Here is a 23,305-nt window from a genome sequence, read left to right as displayed (position 1 = left end):
TGGCCCCCTACAGATTTTTACAGTTTAGAAGTAGAGACATGATTGTGTAGAGAGTTAATCACCAGAAGAAGAAAAGCAATTATTACTTTGTATTATGAGATGTCAATTCCTATGATTTCCTTTTCTAAAAAACCCTCTTCTTGAAATAGTATACTTTTCCCCTAGTAATTGTAGGGTAGGGGGAATCTTTATCAAATGTGCAAAACTGTACAATGTTATAAAAGCTACAATTACAAATTGAACTTACTTTTTATGGCAGTTTTTCTAAGTGCTTTTGTTGATCTGAAAATTTGTTCTAAAAACTTTGCTAATAGCCCACACAATTATTAACCACCTCCTATGGTGGTCTGTTTTCTGTAAGAAGGATCAGTCTTTTCTTTCATTTTATGCCCGATTTGAAATAAATCTGTGAAGTGATATTAATAGTATGACTCAATGCATTTAAAAAAATTATCAAGCTTGGGTGAAAATTATTTTTCCATCATCAGGCTGAAATATATGTGACTTTCTTAAAAGGATGTAATTTGGTAGCTGGCCTAACATTACATTTTCAAAAGGTATGTGTTGTAATGGAAAAAATATGGTATTTGACAAAATCTTCTCTCTGCATTTGTTAGTTACGTTTCCTTGGCCCAGCTGCTTTCACTTCTTTACCTGTAAGTTGAAGAAAATATTATCTGCCTTGGTAATTGTGAGCATTAAATGAGATACCATATAATACATTGTATAATACATAATTATATTAATAAAATATTAAATATATGTATTATAAATTATATTGTATATATACTTTTATTCTCTTTTTAAATAATTTACATTTTGTTCTAACCTAAAATTTGTAATAAATATTATTACTAATGATTGATACTCTATACTTTACTCTTAATAGTTAGACTAAAGGAAAGTTAATGAGCTAATGTTTTTGCTTTTTTTAAACTGCAAAGACATTCACATAATTAGATTACCATGATTATAGATTGAGAATAAAGAATTACTGTAAATCGCTTTATTCATGAAAAAATTATACTCTTTATTTTAGTTTTAAAAATAAAGCCTACATGCACTTTTAAAGCTTAAGATGGCATCAAAGGAACATTTTGCCTATTGATTCTGGCCTCAGATTCAGAAATAAAGGGGAAAAAAGCCAGAATAGATTTCACAGAGGTCAACCATCCCCTATGGTTGTCACTAGGAATCTATCTATTGCTAGTTTATATAGTTTCAACATCCTTGCTTAGCTGGTTATCCAGCCATTGAGGAGTAGAAGCAGCAAAGTAGAAGTAAAGAGAGGAGCCTGCTAGAATCAGGTGTACCAACAAACAGCAGGGGTAAGTGGCAGGAAGGAAAAGAATATGAAAACTAGAAGAACAAATACCAATCACAGAGCACCATTTCTATAAGGATAAATAGACATACATAGCCAAAGAAATCTTGAGTTTGCCACTTTATTACTGTCCGGAAATATATAGCTTTTCCCAAGTATTATGGAAATGTTAAATATATTTGAAAATATGTAGCAAATTGGGAGATATTCCTTAAACATGGTAGAAGCTAAATGTTATGTTGAAAAAAATAAACCCTATCCATTCAGAATATTAGCTATCCAGATCTAGTAATTTCTTGGTGCTGTAAGTAGCTGCCATCTTACTCTAAAAATTATATATCATGTTTTGTTTTAAACCTCAGTTTTTGCCTATTGCAGAGTTAATTGGCATTTCCATTTTCTTAGTTCTTTTTGAGGCCAACAACATTGTCTATAGGTTGTCACAGAATTATTAATATTCGACTAGATTTTTGGTATTAATTTTTCATTTTCAGTGTTTCACTGATATTCATTCAACCAAATTTCTTACTCTAGACTGACACTAATATTTCCTAAAGAAATATCTAATCATAAGATACTGAGTTATATTCTCAGTAGGAGTATAAACTGATGCATTTTCTTACATCCAAACAAAATGTTTGCTAATTTTCATTATAGTTGACCATTGGAAATAAGTGGATCAGATTGTTAGTATATACCCATTATTCTAAACCAGACTCATTCTGGTTGAAATAGGTCTCAGGTATCTAAAAAGTTTTAGACTGTATTTTATACAGCAAAAAGCATTCCTTTTTTTCCCCCTAATTTTATTCTTTTAGGTAGATTACATTTTTAGAGTTTACTTTTCTATTCTGGGAAGAAAAAAACTACTGAGCTATTCATTATTTTTCCTATTACCTTTCTCAGAGCTTTTTTAAAATCAAGTATTCTTTTTATTGACATTATAATTTATAACTTATTATAGTTTTTAAAATCATTTCCCAAGATATATCTCATTTGTACATACATTGACTCATCTTGTAAACCCAGAGAGGCTTACTGGTTTTATAGACATTTTATAGGTAAAAAGGTCTTAAAGTCAATCACATGTTTTCGATTCACAGGTAAGAAAATTAGACTCAGGGAGTTATGCATTATTCAAAGACTACTTCTTGAGTGTGTACAGTGTGCCAGGCACTATTCCAGACACTGAGAGTACAGTAGTGAACATGACAGGCAAGGTCTCTTTTATACTTTATTTTTGTCTTTCCTTATCCTGGTATTGTCCTCAAATTTTTTCTGTAGTACTAATTTCATTTCTTATCCTCTCTCTATATTTTTTATTTGTTTTATGTATAGTATCTGTCTGCATGAACTAGAGTAAGAACTCCATGAAAGCAAGTTTGTTCGGTCATTGCTGTATCTAGTATAATACTTAACATTTAGTGGGGAATCAATAGATTTTTGTCAAATGAATGAATGAATTGAATTAAATGAGGGCCATATGGTATCCTGAAAGCCAAATGAAGTGTTTTTAGAACAGACTGGTCAACTATGTCAAATGCTGCTGATGGATCAGACAACGTAAAGACACGAAGATTGGATTTACCAAGGTATGGCTGTGATAAGTGGTTTTAGTTGAGTGGTGGGACGAAAGCCATCTTGGAGTAGAGTCAAGAAAAACAGGAATGGGTGGTGAAGAAGTAGAAAGAGGAGATTTATCTATATGAATTGTTCAAGGAATTTTGAGGGATAAGGAAATTGAGCTGTAACCAGAAGAGGGGTATGCGGTCAGGGAGCGCTTTAAAATGTTTTTCTTTTATTATAAAAATTTCAAACATACAAAGAAGAAAGAACCTCTTTCATGTTTGTTAACAATATCAAGATTTTGGCATACGTATTTCATTTACTCATTTTTGTTGTTGCAAAAATATTTTGAAGCAAATCCCAGTCATTTTAGCTGTATATACTTCAATATGCATCTAAGAAAAGAGAGAGAAAAGGCACTTTCTTACACAACCTGATGCCATAGTCACACCTATTAAAATTAACAGTAATTCTTTGATACTATTTAATACTCAGTTTTTATGAGATTGCCACAATTATGTTTAAAATAAAAGTTGTTTGAATTTAGATCCAGTCAAATTCTGATTCACATTTGATCGTTGTATCTTTTAAGACTCTTTAAGTCTAGAAAACAGTCTTTCCTATATTGATGAAACTCGATTAATTATCCTGTAGCCTGTCTTACATTCTTGATTTGTATCTTTTCTTCTTCATGGGTCATCTAATTTATTTCTCCATTTTCAATATTATTTGTAAACTGTGACATAGTGCTAAATGTTTGATTAGATTTAGGTTCAGCTATTTTGGGATACATACTTTATAGTTGGTGGCCTCTGCTTCATATTGCATCACGGCAAGAGGCGTATGTTTGATTTTCACACTCTTCGTTATCCTAATGTTGATCAGTGAAGTCAGTTGGTGACTGCCAGATGTTTCCATTGAAATTTGCCCATTAACCTTTCATCTTATGATTTTATGACCTTTGCCTAAATCAGTTATTTCATTTGCTTTACCGAAGGATAATTTTCTATTTCTGTCATAAAGGAGGAATCTTTAAAAATTGAAGAAATTATAACATGTTTTTCTGCTGACAGGCATGATCTAATAGAAAAGGAAAAATTATGATACCTGGAGAAACACTGGGCTTGGTAGTTAAGAGGGGATGGGGTCTACTGCACAGGTGATAGAATGCCTTAGGTAGGAGCAGGAACAGTTTAAGTGACCTGTCCAAGGTTATAGTAGCACAGAGTAGATTTCTTTTATTAAATGTATATCAGAATTTTGCTTTGGAATCTTATAATTGTACCTAATTTTAGAAACATGCATATTCAGTTGATGATATTGCATGTGAAGTAGAAACTTAAAGCTATTTTGAATTTCACTGCCTATATTTGACCCTACTTGTTAGGGTTTTTCTAACTTTTTCTAATTTCTCCCTTAAAATTAATGGTGTCTTATACACCTGTATCTTTACTTTATAAAAAATATAAGCATATACTTTTGTGTAATTTTTCAGCTTTTGTTGCTAGTCTGTTGTAAAGAGAAGTAAATGCTGCTGTTAAACAAAATGATAAGTAACTTGCAGTTCAGTTTAGACACTAATGGACCCTAAAAGCCTGTAAAATGACAAAAAACAGCAACTTTTATGATTTATAGGCTAATTTTTGTTACACAGTTTGGTCATATACCTGGCAGTCCTCCCTCTTTGTGATTTTCTCCTAAAGATTATAGTTTTGTGTTACCTAAGTGAAAAGTCCTTTAGAGTTCAGTAGAAGAATATGACAGCATCTCTTCTGAGGATTGCAGCGGTTCCCATTGGTGGAATTACAATTTCCTTTTTTTTCTTTTTCTTTTTTGGTAGTAGTTCTAATGGTAGTGGTATAGTTTAATCTTGAAAGAATATTTATTGCAACTTTGGACCTATAAACTATCTCCAAATTGTCTCATACATGCTATGTGAAATTTAGTTTTAGACAATCATATTTCTTTATGGCTCAGTGATTTCCATTTACTACTTGTTAGTCATACAGTCTGAAGAGTATTGGGGTTATTGTGTTGTCTGACACAGTATGTATTCTGTTAAATTTGAATTTTAAAAGCAACATGGATTATATAGTCCCTTTAGTTACTTAGTACCATGTTTTATTTTTTAAAAATCTCTGTTGAGGTTTGACTGACTTCCTTTTCTGTCTTGGTGTCCCCAAAGGAGCACTCCGTAGTTGTCTGCAAAAGCAGGAATGTAATCTGATCTGTGCTTTGTATTGTCTGCTGACTTAGATGAGAACACTTTGCATGAGCTACATTGATCAGTTCTCATCCTTTCTAGTCAGTTATTGGACAATTAATACAACCTTGTAAAGACTCCCTAGAGTATCCCTAATAAACTAGATTGTTTTACCCAGGAATAGATACAGAGATACATCAAGATATTCAAGGATGAGAAAAGCTGATTAGGAGAAACAGGAAATATTAAGCCTTCACACTCACGGTATGTTTTTCAGATTGTCTCCATCCTTACAATTGAAAGGTATTGCTCTCTATTGAAATATTTTGTACAAATTAGGAAATGGTAACTTTTCATAAATTTACATCTTTATTGTTTAAAACAGGAAAGTTTAATTTAGGTGGATTCATATAATATTATTCATATAATATTATTTTATTTCTGCTCCTAATTCTTGTGATCTAATTTTCTAAAGGTAAGAGTGATAATCTTTTACTATTCTTTTAAAAATTTAAAACTGCTAGGAAAATGGTTTATGTGGCAATTAATCCTTAAAGCAGTGTAAACTCCATGCAGTTTTTTTAATGTGTGTAGTTTCACACTTTTGTCCTTCAAAATGTACTTTAAAAATATTTTATAGAGTGGCTTAGAATTTTGAAATTGTGGTATGAAGAGGATACATGCTAAGTACTTGGACGTTTTCATATTAGTTCAAAAACAAATATTTTATAAATTTTAAAATACCATTCTTTTGACTTTTTGATAACTGTTTAGTAAAGGAATAGTTACGTCTGAGAAGTAAGTTTATGTGCTTGTTGTGTTGGGCTGCTCAGCAGAATATTACAGTTTAATATCAGGATGCCCCAGGGAGGCTCAAAATAGTCTGAAAAGCTAATCATTTGTTTTTATTGCCTTCAGGTATATCTGTAAAGTATGAAATGGGTTAAAGGACCTGCGTATTAGATCCAACCAATTTCATTTTAGTCTTGTCTCACATCATGTGTCTACATTTTATTCACCAGATATGAAGCAAATAATATTAATAGTATCTTTATCAATTTCAAATTAAAAATAGTTTAACATGTTTTTAATTATGATATTATATCTTTTTAAAATTACATAATCAGTAAAAGCAGGGTTGATTCATTTTCCAATAAATATTTGTCATGGACCTATCATGTGCCAGGGACTGCTCTAGGCTTTGGGGAGACTATAGCACAAAACAAAACAGACTAATTAACTGTCCTCCTAGAGCTTGCATTCTAGTAGAAAAGTAAAAAAATAAACAAATACAAAATGTCAGATAGCATTGTTGCTGTGATTAAAAGAACAAGGTAAGTGAATAAAGGGTGGTAAAATTTCAGAAATTTACCTACTATGTAAACTTTCTAAGACTCCTTCTCCCCACTGATTTAAATGCTGTTTTTACTGTAGACCAACCATATGTGCCATCCATGTAGACACCTCCATTATTTTTCATATCATAGTATCTTATAATTCTCTGGCTTGATGTCTGTTTTTTGCCCGTAAGAGTATGTGCTTTGAAAGTTGGGTGCATAGATCTTCACATCTGTGTTACCAGTTTCTAACCCAAAGTTCTTTTATACGTGCTCAGTAAGTATTGGTTATATCAGTGAATGAATGATATACTCAGAACTTCTCAGGATTTCTGGCTCTGCTGGCCCTTTTTGGGATTTAGAGTTCTACATTTTACATTATTTTATTGGCATTAGTATATCATCCTTTTTTTTTTTTAATTAGGTACACATCTTTTCTTTTTTTATATACATCTTTATTGGAGTATAATTGCTTCACAGTGTTGTGTTAGTTTCTGTTGTACAACAAAGTGAATCAACCATATACATACATATATCCCCATATCCCCTCCCTCTTAAGCCTCCCTCCCACCCTCCCTATCCCACCCAACTAGGTCTTCACAAGCACCGAGCTGACCGCTCTGTGCTATGCAGCTGCTTCCCACTAGCTATCTATTTTACATTTGGTAGTGTATATATGTCCATGCCACTCTCTCACTTCGTCCCAGCTTCCCCTTCCCCCACCACCCGTGTCTTCAAGTCCATTCTCTATGTCTCCATCTTTAGTCCTGCCCTGCCATTAGGTTAATCAGTACCATTTTTTTAGATTCCATATATATGCGTTAGCATACGGTATTTGTTTTCCTCTTTCAGACTTACTTCACTCTGTATGACAGACTCTAGGTCCATCCACCTCACTACAAATAACTCAATTTTGTTTCTTTTTATGGCTGAGTAATATTCCATTGTGTATATATATGCCACATCTTCTTTATCCATTCATCTGTTGATGGGCATTTAGGTTGTTTCCATGTCCTGGCTATTGTAAATAGTGCTGCATTGAATATTGTGGTACATGACTCTTTTTGAATTATGGTTTTCTCAGGGTATATGCCCAGTAGTGGGGTTGCTGGGTCATATGGTAGTTCTATTTTTAGTTTTTTAAGGAACCTCCATACAGCATTTTTGAAGAACATACAAAGTAAGAAGGGAAGTTTTCTGAAAATTAATCTTTTATCCACAGGTACTACTGAACGAGTGTGCTTGATCCAGGGAACAGTTGAAGCACTGAATGCAGTTCATGGATTCATTGCAGAAAAAATTCGAGAAATGCCCCAAAATGTGGCCAAGACAGAACCAGTCAGCATTCTACAACCCCAGACCACCGTTAACCCAGATCGCATCAAACAAGTGAGTGTTTAGTTGGGAAATCAAAGACTAACATCCGCAGTGTAGTATGAATTCCTTATAAAAGAAGCCTTAAAGTTTTAGCATATAACGTTTTTTTCTAAGTAATACTTAAAACATAACAGAGTTGTCTTTTATTTATTTAAAGACTGTCAGAGTCTCTTCTTTAGATTGATCAGATAATTGAATTACTCATTTATTAGTGTTACACTGAGGAGCAATTATGTGACTCATTTCTTTTATGGTGCCCTTTAAAAAATTATAGACACAAATTTGATTAGCTTGTAGAAATTTAATCTATTTAAAATAATATCACTTTTTAAATAAAGTATAAACATTGAAACTATATTCTCAAAATTCCTAATACCACATTCTCAAAATATTTTTAGCCTTTAGTATAGTTATTATGCATATAAACTCCTGTTTTGTTAATTTAATTGTCATGTTCAACATTTCTTATCAACAAATATGTATAAGTAAACTTTTGTACCTAGCAAACAGTTCTTTGTTACAAATCAGCTATTATGTTCTGTATAACTTGTGTAGTATTTATATATATGTCATAAAGGGCCAATGTTTATTTTTAATGTGTGGGATTTTCTGTAACAAAAATTTTACTTGATAAAAGACAATGTGAGTTCTTAAGATTGAATAATGGCTGACATGATGTAGGAAAAAAATGACATTCTTTAATGTTAAATAAGGTGAATTTTTCCCCTCAACTTCTTTTAAATCCTCAAAATTATATGATACTTTATGTTTATAATGATTGTTTCTGCATTTGCCCTTTTATAATTAGCTGCTTAATTTGTGATCATATTGATAGACTATGCCTTCAAAAGAAATGTATTATTCATTAGTTCACAGAATATTTATGTTCATTGTAATAAATTTGAAATGTAGCTCAAAATCTTATTAATTTCATGTTTCTGAATTGAAAAAACTATTTTATACTAGGCAGTGTTATGAATCTATTATAATTTTACCAATATATTGATAAATATAAGGCTGTCTAATTAAATACAAACATAGAAATTAATAATTAGGTAATATATTTTCAAATTATGGGCCAAGACTCAATTTTCTTTTAATTACCATTTTAAAAAGTCCTTCCATGTTTAAATCATGAGTAGGTAGTTGTTATTCCATATAAAGTCGTTCATTTTATACTCTTTGTCAGTGTCAAAATAGTTTAATTTGTAACCCTTTATAACTTTTCAAGGAAGTATCTTTTAGTTTATACATGGCAGAATGTAAATATTTTAAACTTCTAAACATCAGTAGATATTTTTATTCTTCACAGCCATTTATAGTTTTGAAATGTTTATTTTGTCTGTGCTAGGTGAATACAAAGGATAATTTAAAAACTGATGCCTTGAAAGTGGTACCATGATTTTATCCAAATTGTAAAAGTATGAGTTTAAAGACCTCTAGGTTAAAATCACCTGGGTCTAAGAATTTACAGAATTGGCACTAAAGTGTAAGGTCTATTGACTTTCTGCTTTAATCCAGCCTATTACTTCTCCCCTTTATTTTGTAATTTCTGTAAGTTCAAACATTTAGGGAAGGCAGTGAATATCTTGATTTTTTTAAAAAAGTAAAACATAAAATATACTTTGAGTACTATATCACTGGCAATATATTCAGGGCAATGATATGAAGACTTGAATTTTTATTATTTTTATAATACTAAATAGCTAGTACCATCAAATAATAGTCTGTGAGTCATTGTTGAAACTTTAATTTTCTCTATGGCAATATGAGATTTATAGGTTGTCCTATATCCAGTGTCAGTAAAGATTTATGAAAGCCAGAATTTTAAAATGTTGGGTTCATTTCTATTTTTATTTGCCTTGTTCAGATAATATTATTTAAATTCAAGATAAGTGGTAAAAAATAATGGTGATTGATTTACTTTTGTGTATTTGCATTCATTTGTAAGCTTTGTAGACATTCATGGCATTGAAATTATTATTGATTATTTAATATTTTCATGTAATCAATAATGTGAAATAGAGTATCATTTTAAAAGATTTATTAAAAAGTACACTACATCTAGTAAGGTAATATATTTAATACTTAAACAGTTTCTTATAAATGTAAAATTTGAAAAATTTACTCGAAAAATCTGAAAGAGAGATTGATCATACTGTAAATCAACAGAGTTATTTATATTCTAAATTTCGGATTCTCTAACTTTCTAGGTATCCTGTTTTACAATGTAATACTTTTTGTTGGATCATTGTCTAAATAGTAAGTGAAGTATATAAATTTAAATTACCATGCTTTTATTTCTGAAGAAATTATGCTGGTAATCCAGTATAAAATAATTATTTCTAAAATAAATTATTTTACACTAGAATAGATAAAAACATATTTCATATAGTGTTTATATTTTTTTTATATTTTAGTACATAGAATAATAATAAGATTTCTTTTAAAATGGTAGTCTTTCCCTTAACTAATGACATAACATTTACATTCCCTTTGGACTTCAATTCTGAAGTTAATTTTTAAAATAACTTATTTAAAATATTTTTTAAACATTTTCTTCTAGTTAAGATTGTGCAAAGAATAAAATTCGAGTTTTAAAAATTGCTGGAGCTGGAAAATGTAATTTCTGCATAGAAATGAATTAATGTTGGATCTGAAATTATATTTTCTTAATTTTTGTTACTACATATCTATTGTTTTTTATGGTTGATAATTTAAGATTTTGCTTACTACAAAAAGTATAATTAATATGTAACTTGGACTTAAAATAGGAAGTCAGAGTTAGTTCTAAACGAATAAAACTTGCTTTAAAAGTTAGAATTTTACACCATATATTATTATGACTTTTATAAAATATTATTTTCTGAATTATGTGATCTAGATACAGTTGGTTTCTGAATAAATTATATGAACCAGAATATTATCCCCAAATGAAACCTTATTGACTTAATGAAATCTCAACCAAATATAAGTTCTTAGGAAAGTGGTACATACTGGCCTCACCAGTCTTTCATATGGAAGCATGATGATATCTAGCATGACAGCCTTACATCCAATTTAGATATTAGATGTGAACTATTCACTTGTTTATTCTCAAATGTGTTTTTTTGTTTGTTTTATTTAAATCAAATATATATTTGCTAATAGAGAGGGACTCCAATATTTTATATATTTAAAATGACAATAATAATAATATTTATTGAATAATCAAAGTATGTAGCCTCTGTTCTATAGCCTTAATATCAGAAGATTATCATGAGGTACATAACACCATTGTGCTCATTTCACAAGTCAGTATACTAAGAAACAGATATGCAGCAAGAGCCAGTAAGCCAAAATTAAACATATTAATTGCAACATAGAACATTATATTTCTTATTTTCAGGAAATGAAAATAGCAGAGACCTTCAGTGATCTTCAAATAATTTAGACTTTGTTTGCCTAGAAGCTCTGAACTCATTCCTGGGGCACGTCTTAGCCCAGATTTTTTGGTGTACATATTTTCATTTCCACCTTTTATGTTTTGAATTTTGTACTTTTTACTTTTTTTTTTCCTCACGGGATTATTGAAACATTTCCTGTTGCTGTAAGTCCCTCAAATCCCCCTCTAAGTATGGTTGTTTATACCTAATGAGTCAATATAATGAACCCCAAAACATGGTAGAAACGACAAATCAGTAAGATAGTTGGCATGTGTTAACTTCCTTTGTCTATTACAGTTTTTCAGCATTTTTTTCTCTTTGGCTCAAATGCATTTTTAAGAAAGTCTACATTAAGAAAGAAGTGGTTATAGGCATTTAAATAATTATTTTGTATGTAAAAATTAAATTAAGATACCAAAAATCTCACTTAGCTCAGAGAATTCTACTTTCATCATGAAAAATTGGCAAAATTAGCACATAATTTGTTCATTATTCATTCATTCAATCATAAATTTATTAAATGCCTTCTTAGTGAATTGTAAAATATATTAAAATGTAGCCCTTGCTCTGTCAAGCTAGTTTATGAGAGATCCTAAATACTTAAAATAACTAATAAAAATATAAAACTGTATTTATATACCAAAACTACAATATAAACAATGTAGTATAAAAGTTTGGAGGAGTGTGAAAGAAATGTAGGCTAGAGTGGCATTTGGTCTTATAAAATAGGTGAAGACTTGAACTGGACCTTGAAGATTGTACAGGAATTGCCTGATTAGAGGAGAAAAAAGAAAAAAGCTTATTTTAGGCAGATGAAGCAATATGGATTTGAGGAGAAAGACATCATAATTGTTAAATAGTAAAGAGATTATCTTGACAGAAGTGGAATATCTGTGTTGTAGTTTAGAGGAAATTAATGTTAGGTAAATCATGTGGGACCAGATAATGGAGAGTCTTGGATGTCTGGCCAAAGGGTATCCTGTAGATTACGGATTCTTCCTAATATTTTCCAAAAGAGCCCTTTTAATTTCTCTGGAAGGTTATGGAAAAAAAAAAAAAAAGAGGCACCTCTACCCTTTGTTCTCTTCTGCGCTAATACTCCACACAGATTCTTAGAGTGCTTGTAGGAACACCTATTGGTAGGAGAGGAAGAGAATTACTGAGTAACCTACTATGCAGATCTTTAGATTTGAAGGTTTATAAAATAATATTTTTTAAAACTTCTTTTATGTAATACTCGCAAATCCAGGGGATGTTAATCTTTGCCAGGAAAAACATTTTTATGGTCAAGAATGAAGGATCAGTAATACTGGTAACAGTGATGTATATGGTGCTTATTCTGTTTCTGTGCTAGCCATTGTGCTATGCACTTTACATTTATTATCACCTTTCATTCATCCTCCCAAAATTCTTCTGAGGCAGGTATAGAGTCCATGTTATACTTACAGAAACTGATGCTTAGAGGAATTTGAGTAACTTACCCAAGGAAATGTAACTGGTAATTGATCTTAACACTGAGCTGTATGGCCTCTAAGTTTGAGTAATGCTGATAAAACAAAATCCAATAGATTTCTCTCTTCTGGAATTTTTCAGTCTTGAATAAGCATCTCCAAGAAGAGGACCTCATTTGAAATAGAAAGTCTTGTATCAGGGTGAAGTTAGGAGACCAGGCAATATTTTAAGAATAAGATGATGAACACAGTCTCCTCTGGTGGTGAAAGTTGAGACGAAGCTTGAAGTTAAAAGATATTTCAAAGTGAAATCTGTGAGGCTTTGAGACTGGTTTGATTCCAGTTCTAAAATGATGAGGAAAATTAAAAAATGACTATATGTGGTTTTGAGCCTAGCAAAATGTTGAATTCTAGGAAGCAACTAGTGAATTTTAGTCAGGCATCTATGTGAGATAATATTTTTGTATGTTTGTTTCAGGCAAGTTGAATAAGTTGTACATAGTATGTTTTTTCCTTGAAGTAGTCTTTGATAGAAGCATAGGTGAGAATTTAAAACTGAAAATATAGATCCTTAATTGCAGTATAGGTGGTAATTTCACTTACACTAGGAGAGAAAAAAAGAGATAAAGAAGCAGTTACTTTTTTTTTTTTTTTTTTTTAAAGTAAGTCAGAAGCATTATAGTATAGTGATTAGGTATAGGATCTGGAATAGGATTGCCAGGGTTCAAATCCTGCCTCTTTAATTTACCAGTTGTGTACATTTGGACAAGCTGTTTTACTTCTGTATACCTCAACTTCTTTACCTATAACATGGGAAAAGTAATAGTAATCTGTTCTGTAATGATATTGTGAGTATTAACTGAGTGGATCTATACCTGGTTCCTAGTAAGTGCTCCTTATTAACCATAAAGATAAAAGGGAGAAATGAGGAAAGTACAGTATAAGGAAAGATGCTAAAAAGGATCAAATACCCAAAGAAAAATTTGAGAGTAACTATTTTTTTTAATAGGAAATCATTGGAGATTCTAAAAGTTAGTTTCAAGTCTATGTTGAGAGAAAAGTTGTTATTTGTTAATAATATTTCCTAAAGGTAAAGAGGCTGGTTAGGTAAAAAAAAAAAAAAAGAAAAAAAGGTGTGAAGTGTGGGAACTGCTGACTTGAAATTGTGGATATAAAAGGAGAAAAATACAAGTTAGAGAGACTCACATAACCCCTGCTACTAAAGAGCGAATGGCTAATGTTAAAGAATAAAAAGGAGCTTGAAAAGGTAGAGAAATTGGAGATGCCAAATACAGATGAGATCATTAAGGGAACAAAGTGACTCAGGAGTGGTGGAAAGATAATGGTTTAGGGTGTTAAGGTCCTAGCCCCTGAAGAGTAGGAAGTTTGAGCGGGAGATCACAATTTTGTCTACATTGAAAAGAATGAGAAGATAGGGAAAAAAGTGGTTTGGAAAACTGAACAGGTTGAAATGAGGCCAATTGTAGTAGATAAGGAAGCTCATTCTGGAAAATCATGATTTCTTTCAAGTAATAAAAACTATCAATTGAAAGGAAGATAAAATACATGGGATTGAATGGTTGAAGAGAAGGATAAAGGTGTAGAATAGTAATTAGGAGGAATATAAGCTATGGAATAGGAATCAATTGTAAAAGACCTTTTGAAATTAGACAACATGAGTTTATATTAGGGCTAAGTGGTTCCAGATAGTTCAGACATTGGGAGAATGCTGGATACTTGTCAGGATGAAAAACCACAGATAACAATTACATATTTAAATAGCTGATCTATTATTTTTTATAGATTAGTATGCAGATTTATTTAACAGAACTGAAAACAAAGGATTGGGAAGGTGATTGCTCAAGTAATGTTACTCAGTTAGCTAGTAGTACCTTCCATATTAAAATTGAAGTTTGCTGTTCGTTGCTGTTTTCACTATACATATAATAGACCTTGATAGTGTATTATTGTAGATTTGCTTGAGGTAAGCTTATTTATTATGGAGTTTATTTATAGTAATATTCTCTGGTCCAGTAAAACTGTCACTTGTTAACAAGAATGCATTTCATAATTTGTAATCACTTTTTAGTTCTTATTCCCAAGAGCCTAGTGAAATCTACATTTAATTAAATGACTATTATTAAATCTTGAATTTTAAAAAACTGTTTTATATTCCAAAGGATCCACTATTTTAAAATTACAAACTACTTCAAATTTTTCTGCAGTAAGTAATTCAGCCTTCAGCGTTTAAAGCAGAATTCTTAAATAGACATTTGTGTCATATAAATAAAAATATTATACTTTTCCATTTGAAAGATAAAATTGTGCTAAAAAATGCCTGTGCCCTTCATAATCACTAATTGATAAATATAAAAAAAAGTTTTTAGCAGTATATATCCTTTATAAATGTTATTTATAACATATTTTAATATATTGTTGCTATATGGATATTCAGTTAGTTACATCTTCCAGATATATATCAGAAGTTTTACTAAATGAGTTTTTTTAACTTGAAACTGCTTAAACGTTTAGTCTGCATAGTAAATAGGAATAAACGTGTTTATAAAATATTAGGGAAACAAACATATTGTACATTGAAGTATTTCTTATGAATTTTTCTGTTCTATTTGTGTGGTTGAGAACAATTATCAAAGCTGTTTTTTAATCTAATTAATAGAACCTTTTAAACTAAAGGCACTACTTTAATATATTTACACATATCTGTTTATGAGAACAGTTTTTACCACTAGCATTTAAAAAATCAACTGAAATGCAAACTTGCTGGATTCTCTGTATTGCTATAGGTTAAATTTGTAAAGGAAGGAGACTTTTTCTGTTTAAGGGTATCTATATGACTAATAGATAACTATCAATAGAGAACTCATCACATGTTTACTTCATTACATGTTTATTATTTTAGGAATATAAACAAGAAAATATATTTAGATGCAATTGACTGTGTCAAAAGACTCTGACAATCTTATCCCTTAAAGCCCAAACTTATTTAATTTTCACCTGTTTTATTTAAAACATTAAACTCTTAACTTCTTATCAGAATATGATATTTAATAACCAAACCCTTAATGATTTTAAACATATTAATATTGTTCCAGAAGTTTAAAATTATTGTTTTTATTTCTGTGAGAAAGAAACAGCATCAGAATTATTAAGGACAATGTTGATGAATATGAATTGTATCAATTATTAATACATGCCCAATACTTCACATATATGCCAAGTAAAAAGAAAGATACCGAATAAATTGACAGAAGATAATATTAATCTTAGTGACCACAAATTCTGAGTCACTTGATATTACTACTTTTTCCACATATTTCTTTGCAATATTTCAAGAGAATTCATATCTAGGGCAAGATGGATGTCATAAAGAACACCTGTGATACTTCAAGTTGATTTTATCCTGATGCAAATAGAAGAGCCCAACACACATACCTCATGCTTCTGTAGGTTAATGAACTTGGCTTCTAACCTATATTGGGATAGATGGCCTCTAGATTTATTTCACATCTATTTAGTCAGCAATCTCATAATTACTCTGAGATTAGTAAAGAACATATTCTTAAATATATGTTAACTACTCCCAGGAAATCTGTACAGTAACAACTGTAACCAGAGGTGGGAAAATAAAACCTTTACTCTTCAGGTCATAGTACAAGAGTAGCACGAAGTCAATAGCGTATGTCTCTGCATAGTATTGCATGGAAAATAAAATATTAGGATAATTATTAATGACTGGAAATGAAAGTCTCTCTGGAGAAATGACTTTATAAAATGAATTTATTACAAATAGCAAAACAGAAAACAAAGGATTCGAAGGGTTTTTTTCTTTTGTGAGGTTTTACTTCTGAATGTAGCTCCTCTCCCCTTTTAAAGTATGATTTAACAAAAATCTTGGTATGACTCAACATTAAGTCTAGTTTTCCTCAAAATGTCTTAGGTTTTAACTTAAGAATCAAGAATCCCTAGAGGAGTGGACTGTTTAAAACGTGATCTGATACCAGAATCAGTCTTACTTTGTTACTTGAGAACAGTGAGTTAAGCAGGATCCTGTGAATTTTTTATCCTTTCTTTTACTCTTAAATGCTTTATTCTATCCTAATTAGGACTTTTGAAATATTAAATGCATAAATATGACTGTGTTAAGTAATTTCATCTGCTTTTCCTGACACTGCTGAACCTTTAAAGTTATGCTTTTGCTCATATCTGAGTAATTTTGATGGATGCATATTAATATAAAACATAATGTCCATATAGAATTTCGTCTGTACTATAAAACTACCCCATTTCATGTGTTAAATATTATCTATTGAGGGTGCTACTTAAGCGATGCTATTTGCTGAGTGAAAATATACCTTTTTAAAAAGATAAAATCTTAACATCTTACACACGCATTAAGGTTACTCTGTTAGACATGAGAAGTTTTTAAAATGTCTTAAGTATATTATGGTCTCATGTGGCATATTTTATATATAGTTTGTATATGTGTTTAGAAACGAAATGAACAATAATTTGATTCCTAATATTTTTGTACCTATTTTCAACACAGGCTGATGACGCTATAATATATTATACCCCTTATCTATATAAATTTTTAGTGTTTAGCACAGATGATAAAAAATATTATGGCAATTTGTTAAAATGCTATTAGTTACTTGTTTATTAATATGAGGTTAATGTTTACATTTTCAGACGGGCTCTAAATTTATTAAAAATTAATGTTTTAGAAGATAATGTGATATTAAGAACTCAGAACTGCAAATTTAATTGCTTTTAAGTACGGAACCCTAAATTCATGTGGAATCAACTTGTTGGTGATGTCCAACATATTAAGTAGGTGGATACTTTTATGTGAAAGTAAACTTCATTTCACCACTTCTTTCAATCCCCGACTGTATTCATTGATAGGAAAATGGCTTTCAGTTTTACTCATTAAATTTCTTGAATTTTTGTTTGAGATCTCTTTTCCCCCAAGAAAACAAGAGGGAAAGAAAAGAGACTACTATTCATGAATATGGTCAGGATACCTTTAATACTCATGTGAATTTTTATCAGTCACCATCATGATTTCAAGTCATGAATTTATTTTTACATGCTTATGCATGCATATTTACATGCATTAGTTACTTAATTGATCTTAAATTCCATTAAATTTGAATGAATAGGAGAAAAATTTGTTCATAGGATTTTGTTCTCGTTATATTACATTTTATTTTATTTTGTTTTATTTAAATAATCAGTTTAAGGCTTATAAAGGTTGATTTGCTCCTGAACTGCTTTATTCCCAGACATTGCCATCTTCCCCAACTACCACCAAGTCCTCTCCATCTGATCCCATGACCACCTCCAGAGCTAATCAGGTACAGTATCATCCTGTCATCTACACCATACTTTTCACGGGTGATTGCCTGCACACTGGAGAAAAAGATACTGGTGGGTTAAGGATGTATTCGTTCATTCACATATGTGCACCATGAACAGATTCCAAATAACCTGAGAAAGAAATATCAATTATTCCTGAAAGTTTATATGCATTTTTAGCTTTAGATAACAAAAATATATTCAGATGGTAGACTACTAGAATTTTGGATTTTCCCCCTAACATTATGACTTTATGAGCTTTGAGGGTTATTTATTGAGTTGGTGTTTATAATCTCCCTTATTATTTCTCCCTAGGATTCTTGGTATATAAGTTAAGAATATCATATATGTAAAAAATAAATGTATAAATATGACTTACTGAGCAAAGGTATATCTTTAAATGTGAATGCATTTTTCTTTGTTTTTTTATTTCAGATATGCCTTACTGTGTAACAATTTTAAACTTTTGATGAAAAGCATTCCTAGCAACCTAAAAGTAACTGGAAATTGGTATTTGTGATAATTTTAATGCTGTTTAACAACTCAGGAAATGGTACTTTCTTAGAATTTAATAATAGCATTTTCTTTGCTGGAGTGGCAAGCTTTGCAATTAGAAATATATCTTAGTTTGACTTGATTGTTTTGGTACTGAATATTTGTAGGACATTCTTCAAAAATGTAGTTACTTTTGGCACGTTTAAGGAAATCACTAAAATATTCTATGTAATTCAGAGCCTTACTGTACTTTAACATGACAAATGTTGAAAAATATATTTATTAAAATGATTAAACACATTTTCATTTTGTCTGAGTTGAGCTTCATTTAGGTGAGAAATGTTATTTTCCTTAATATTTCCACTTTTTTGCTAATACAAGGCCTTATGGGATTATTTAAATATTAAACAAGAGCTTATGTTTTTAATATATTTTTCATACAGTTGACTAATAAATTATTAACTTTGAACTATATTTGCTAAATATATTAAATGTGGCTTTTGAATATGATCTAATATAAGGCTATCAGAATTATTTTGCTCATTTATCGATTCTAATACCTTTGCAACCTCAGGAAAAAATTTTAAATAACTGAAAGCAAAACTAACATTTAGAATGTTATTCTATAGTAGGAGCTTGATTTTTATTTTATGCAGTAGTATTCCCTTCAAACAAAAATACTTTATAATGCTCACATTTTAGCCCCAATAAATTGGTTAAAAAAGTACACATCTCTAGTGATGAAACCCAGCACTTCTCTTTGAAGGTAATGGTACTTCATAAAGTGAGAACCAAGCTTGTATTATTGATGCACGAAGTTGAAAAGTGTATATACATTTTCACTCATACCTTATCTCCTATATGAGCTTTAATTATATGATACAGAAAACTATTGTGAAAACAACTGACTTTATGTTTTTAATGTTTCTCTTGTACTTCTTTCTCTTCCAAATAAAAACAAGACAAATGAGTACAACAGTAATAAAAAATGATTTTTCTCAACATAAAAAGTAAAAAATTCTGGATCTAGAGAGAAAAACCATCTCAATAATTTTGTCTTTGAAGTTAGATTTGTATTTTCTTTATTTTATGTGAACATGAATTTTTATAAAATGATTTCTTAAAAAGGTTACTTGTTGAAGTTTACTAACAATATAATATTTTTACCCTCTAGATATGTTACTACATCCACCTCTGGATATTTTTCTAATTATATTTTTCTAATTGGAAATAATAAGTCATTTGTGGTTTTATACTCTGTTCACTGTTCTAGTTATGTTTGTTAAATGTGTTTTATTTATACTTTGATTTCTTCTGTTCTTCTACAAAGAAGTATAATATCTCCTGGATAACATGAGGCAAGATATAAAAGAACAAAACAAAATCCTTAAATTCATTGAAGGAATTGTAGTTATCTTTCATCTTTATGTTATTAGTAGTTTGTAATTATTTCATTCCCTATGGGTATTTCCCAATAGATTCTATTAATGTTGTAGGACAGAAGATAATTTGGTTTTTGCTGTTTATTCAGTCTTTAGATAGCTCACAGTTGTTTCTTGTGGATAGTCCTAATTAATTCAGCTTCACTAAATTGACTTAGATCTGTAAGAGTAATAACCAAGATAGAAAAATGGGTTTTAATGTGATGATCTTAAACTCTCCATACTTAAAATAGACTCTTAAACCTATAAGAATATAACTTTCATTTCTGGTATAAGTTTACTTTATTCTTACCCAGCAATTTAGCAGATATGTCTCCAGTTTTGTGTTAAAATTATTGTTTATGTGTTATAGCTAATCTGATATCCTCTGCTGTTAAAAGTAACTGCAAACTTTTTCCATGTGAATTTTCATAAACCAATATACAGCAATCTAGACAACTACTTGTGTTATTTCATCTATAATAGCTAAATAAGTTATGATTGAGTTTTCTTTAGAATAAATAGTTTGTCTGTGTTACAAACTAATGTAATAAAAGGAACTAAGGGACTATTAACATTTAGAAAACCCAAAAATAAAAAGCACAGAAAATACATTAAAGAGTAAGTTTTATCTGCAGTTTCAACGTTTAAAAATCTTTTCTGTTCTTTTTAAAAATGACTATAATGTTTCAGTACATACTGGATTTTACTTTCCTACCCTCATGTTTCCACAGGTCAGACTGTTCTCACAGATCAGACTGACAGACTATAACTACAGTGTTATGGGTCTATAATAATTTCCCCTGGAAAACTGAAGGACTGTCATATGAGAAGCTTTATAGAATGGTGTTTACAAGTCAAGACTGGAGCCTAATTTCCTATAATCAAATCCTTGTTCTGCCACTTGCTGAGTAAATTGGGCCTCAGTTTCCCCTTCTGTGGAATTCAGATAATAAATTCATTAACTATTCTTAGAACAGTGCTATTCTAGAGTGTACTACTCACCATATAAATGTTAGGTTATGTTGATTTAATTTTTTCTGAAATTTCTTTCAAGTGATAATGAAAAAGAAAGATTATTCTTTAAGATGGTAAATAATATAGCATAAAACAGCTTAAACTGTTTGAGTTTTATCTTTAAAAAAAGATTCTGTGATACTAATATTGCTGCTTTTTCAACTCTAAAATATTTCTATACAAAGGGTCTGTATGCTTTTTAGGATAGCTTAAGATGCTCTATAGTTATTTTCTTCCCTAGTGAGAGTACTGAGTTACTTGTTGTCTAACTTATAAATCAAATTGCTGTTATTTTCCTATTAAGAAAGAAAAGTTAGGGCTAATAGTTTTACAACTTACACTTTTTTTTTTGCATGCATTGCATATTGCAAAGTGCAGGTTTGACACGTTTTACATGTGGAACTTTAAGAAGAAAATATAAAGATACAAATAGAATTAGAGTCTTAATGTGTTTATAAACTTAAGATAAAAAACAGAATCAGTTGGATTTGATCAGTTCTAAGTTATCGATGCTACATTTTTCAATCACTTCAAGATTCAACAAAATGGTTTTGTTAATCAGTCAGTGGTGCCAATAATTAAATTCTTAATTTTAGATTCCTGATTGTTAGCTCTCCTGGGATTCTTTTCAAATTTCAGGAAAAGTAAAAAGAATAAAAAGCATAGTTTCAGAAATATGTGCTTTATAGATATTTATTTATGTACTAATAAACTTGAAATTATATATCAAAATATACAAAACAAATGAAAATAGGCAACTCATACTCATATATAGCACTTTTGCTATAGTTACAGAAAAACACAAATAGAACTCACTGGTCCCACTTTGATTTCATGAACACAGATCTCATATGGACCCTTAATTCTGTCAGGTTTTCATAAATCATAAGCCCAGTCACTTTTTTACTCTTTAGAGGACTGTTTCATCAATTCTTGTCTCCTTTCTCCTTTCCTTTAATTAGTTTTCTGTTGCCATATAAAAGATTACCACAAACTTATTGGCTTAAACAGCGCACCTTTATTATCTCATAGTTTTTATGAGTCAAGAGTCAAAGGCACTGTTAGCTGAGTCCTCTGCTCAGAGTCACAAGTCAGCAATCAAAGTATTGGCTGGGGTGTATTCTCATCTAGAGGCTTCACTGGAGGCTAATCCGATTTTAAGTTCATGTAGGTTGATGGCAGCATCCAGTTTTTTTGCAGCTGTGTGACTGAGGACCCCAACTTCTCATTGGCTGTTGGCAAGAGGAAGCTCTCAGAATCTAGAGGCTGCCCAGGTTCCCTGCTGTGTGACCCTCTCTATAGGCATTTCACAGTTTGGCTGTTTGCTTCTTGCAAAGCCAACAGGAAAATCTCTCTCTCTCTGTTGTGTGTTAGCAAGATGAAGTCTTATTGAACCTAAACACAGGAGTGACTTCTCACTTCCTTTGCCATACAGTGTAACTTAATCAGAGCAGTGACATTCCATCCCTTTGCCATATTCTGTTGATTAGAAATCAGGTCACAATTTCTACTCACACTTAAATGGAGGGAACTATACAAGGCATAACACCAAGGGAGCAGAGATCATGGGGCCATCGAAGAATTGTCCCTGCAACAGCACCCCAATATCTCTTGCTCCATCCTCACTCCCGGCTGATGATCTTACTTCCTACTTCACTGAGAAAAATGGAAGCAATAAAAAGAAAAATTGTACAAAATCACAACTTCATTTATACCCACATATTCTACCTCTCATCTATTACCATAAACTTTCCCTGCTCCTGTCTAAAACTGGTAATTTCAGCTGCACATTAAACCTTATTATTTTTTCTTTACTCAAGGTCATCTCTTCAACAATTCTACCTTCTCTCTCCTTTATCTTTCAAGTTTCTGATCTCTATAGGATCGTTCCCATCAGCATACATACCTCTGTTTTTTTTCTCGCATCTTAAAAGACAAAACAAAACTTCTTTTAATCTCACTTCCCTCAGCAGCTAATGCCCTATTTCTTATACTCCTTTGTAGCAAGACTCACAAAAGTTATTTACTCTCTGTTTTCCAGTTTCTGTCTTCCCATCTTTTCTTAAATTCACTCCTATCAGGTTTTTGCCTCCATTCTACCAAAACTCTGTTTGCATAGGATATCAGTGATGATCACATAGCTAATTCCAGTTGTCTGTTCTCCATCTACATGTTATTTGGCCTATCAACAGTATTTGTTATAATTTGTCACTTTCACTTTCTTGGTATACTTTCATTACTTGGCTTCTAGGATATTATTGCACAACCTTGATTTTCCTCCTGTATCATACCTTGTGCTTCATCTCAAAA

General features: G+C 30.8%; 1 protein-coding gene across 2 annotated transcripts in view; it reads left to right on the top strand.

Annotated features, from left to right (window-relative positions):
- Positions 1-23,305, top strand: part of NOVA1 (NOVA alternative splicing regulator 1) — a 136,746-nt gene that overhangs the window by 97,190 nt on the left and 16,251 nt on the right. Inside the window, exons 3-5 of one of the 2 annotated variants that reach the window (XM_061182414.1) lie at positions 7,653-7,819; positions 17,990-18,061; positions 18,498-18,563. In XM_061182414.1, coding sequence (XP_061038397.1) covers positions 7,653-7,819; positions 17,990-18,061; positions 18,498-18,515 — 257 coding nt within the window. In that variant the 3' untranslated portion in view covers positions 18,516-18,563. Of the gene's footprint in view, positions 1-7,652; positions 7,820-17,989; positions 18,062-18,497; positions 18,564-23,305 lie in introns of those variants that run through there. The other variant, XM_061182413.1, reaches the window with a different exon arrangement.

This window comes from Eubalaena glacialis, chromosome 2, assembly GCF_028564815.1.
Source record: "Eubalaena glacialis isolate mEubGla1 chromosome 2, mEubGla1.1.hap2.+ XY, whole genome shotgun sequence".
Classification (NCBI taxonomy): Eukaryota; Metazoa; Chordata; class Mammalia; order Artiodactyla; family Balaenidae; genus Eubalaena; species Eubalaena glacialis.
The sequence above is the reverse complement of the archived record's forward strand: the minus strand, read 5'-3'. Positions and strand labels throughout refer to the sequence as shown.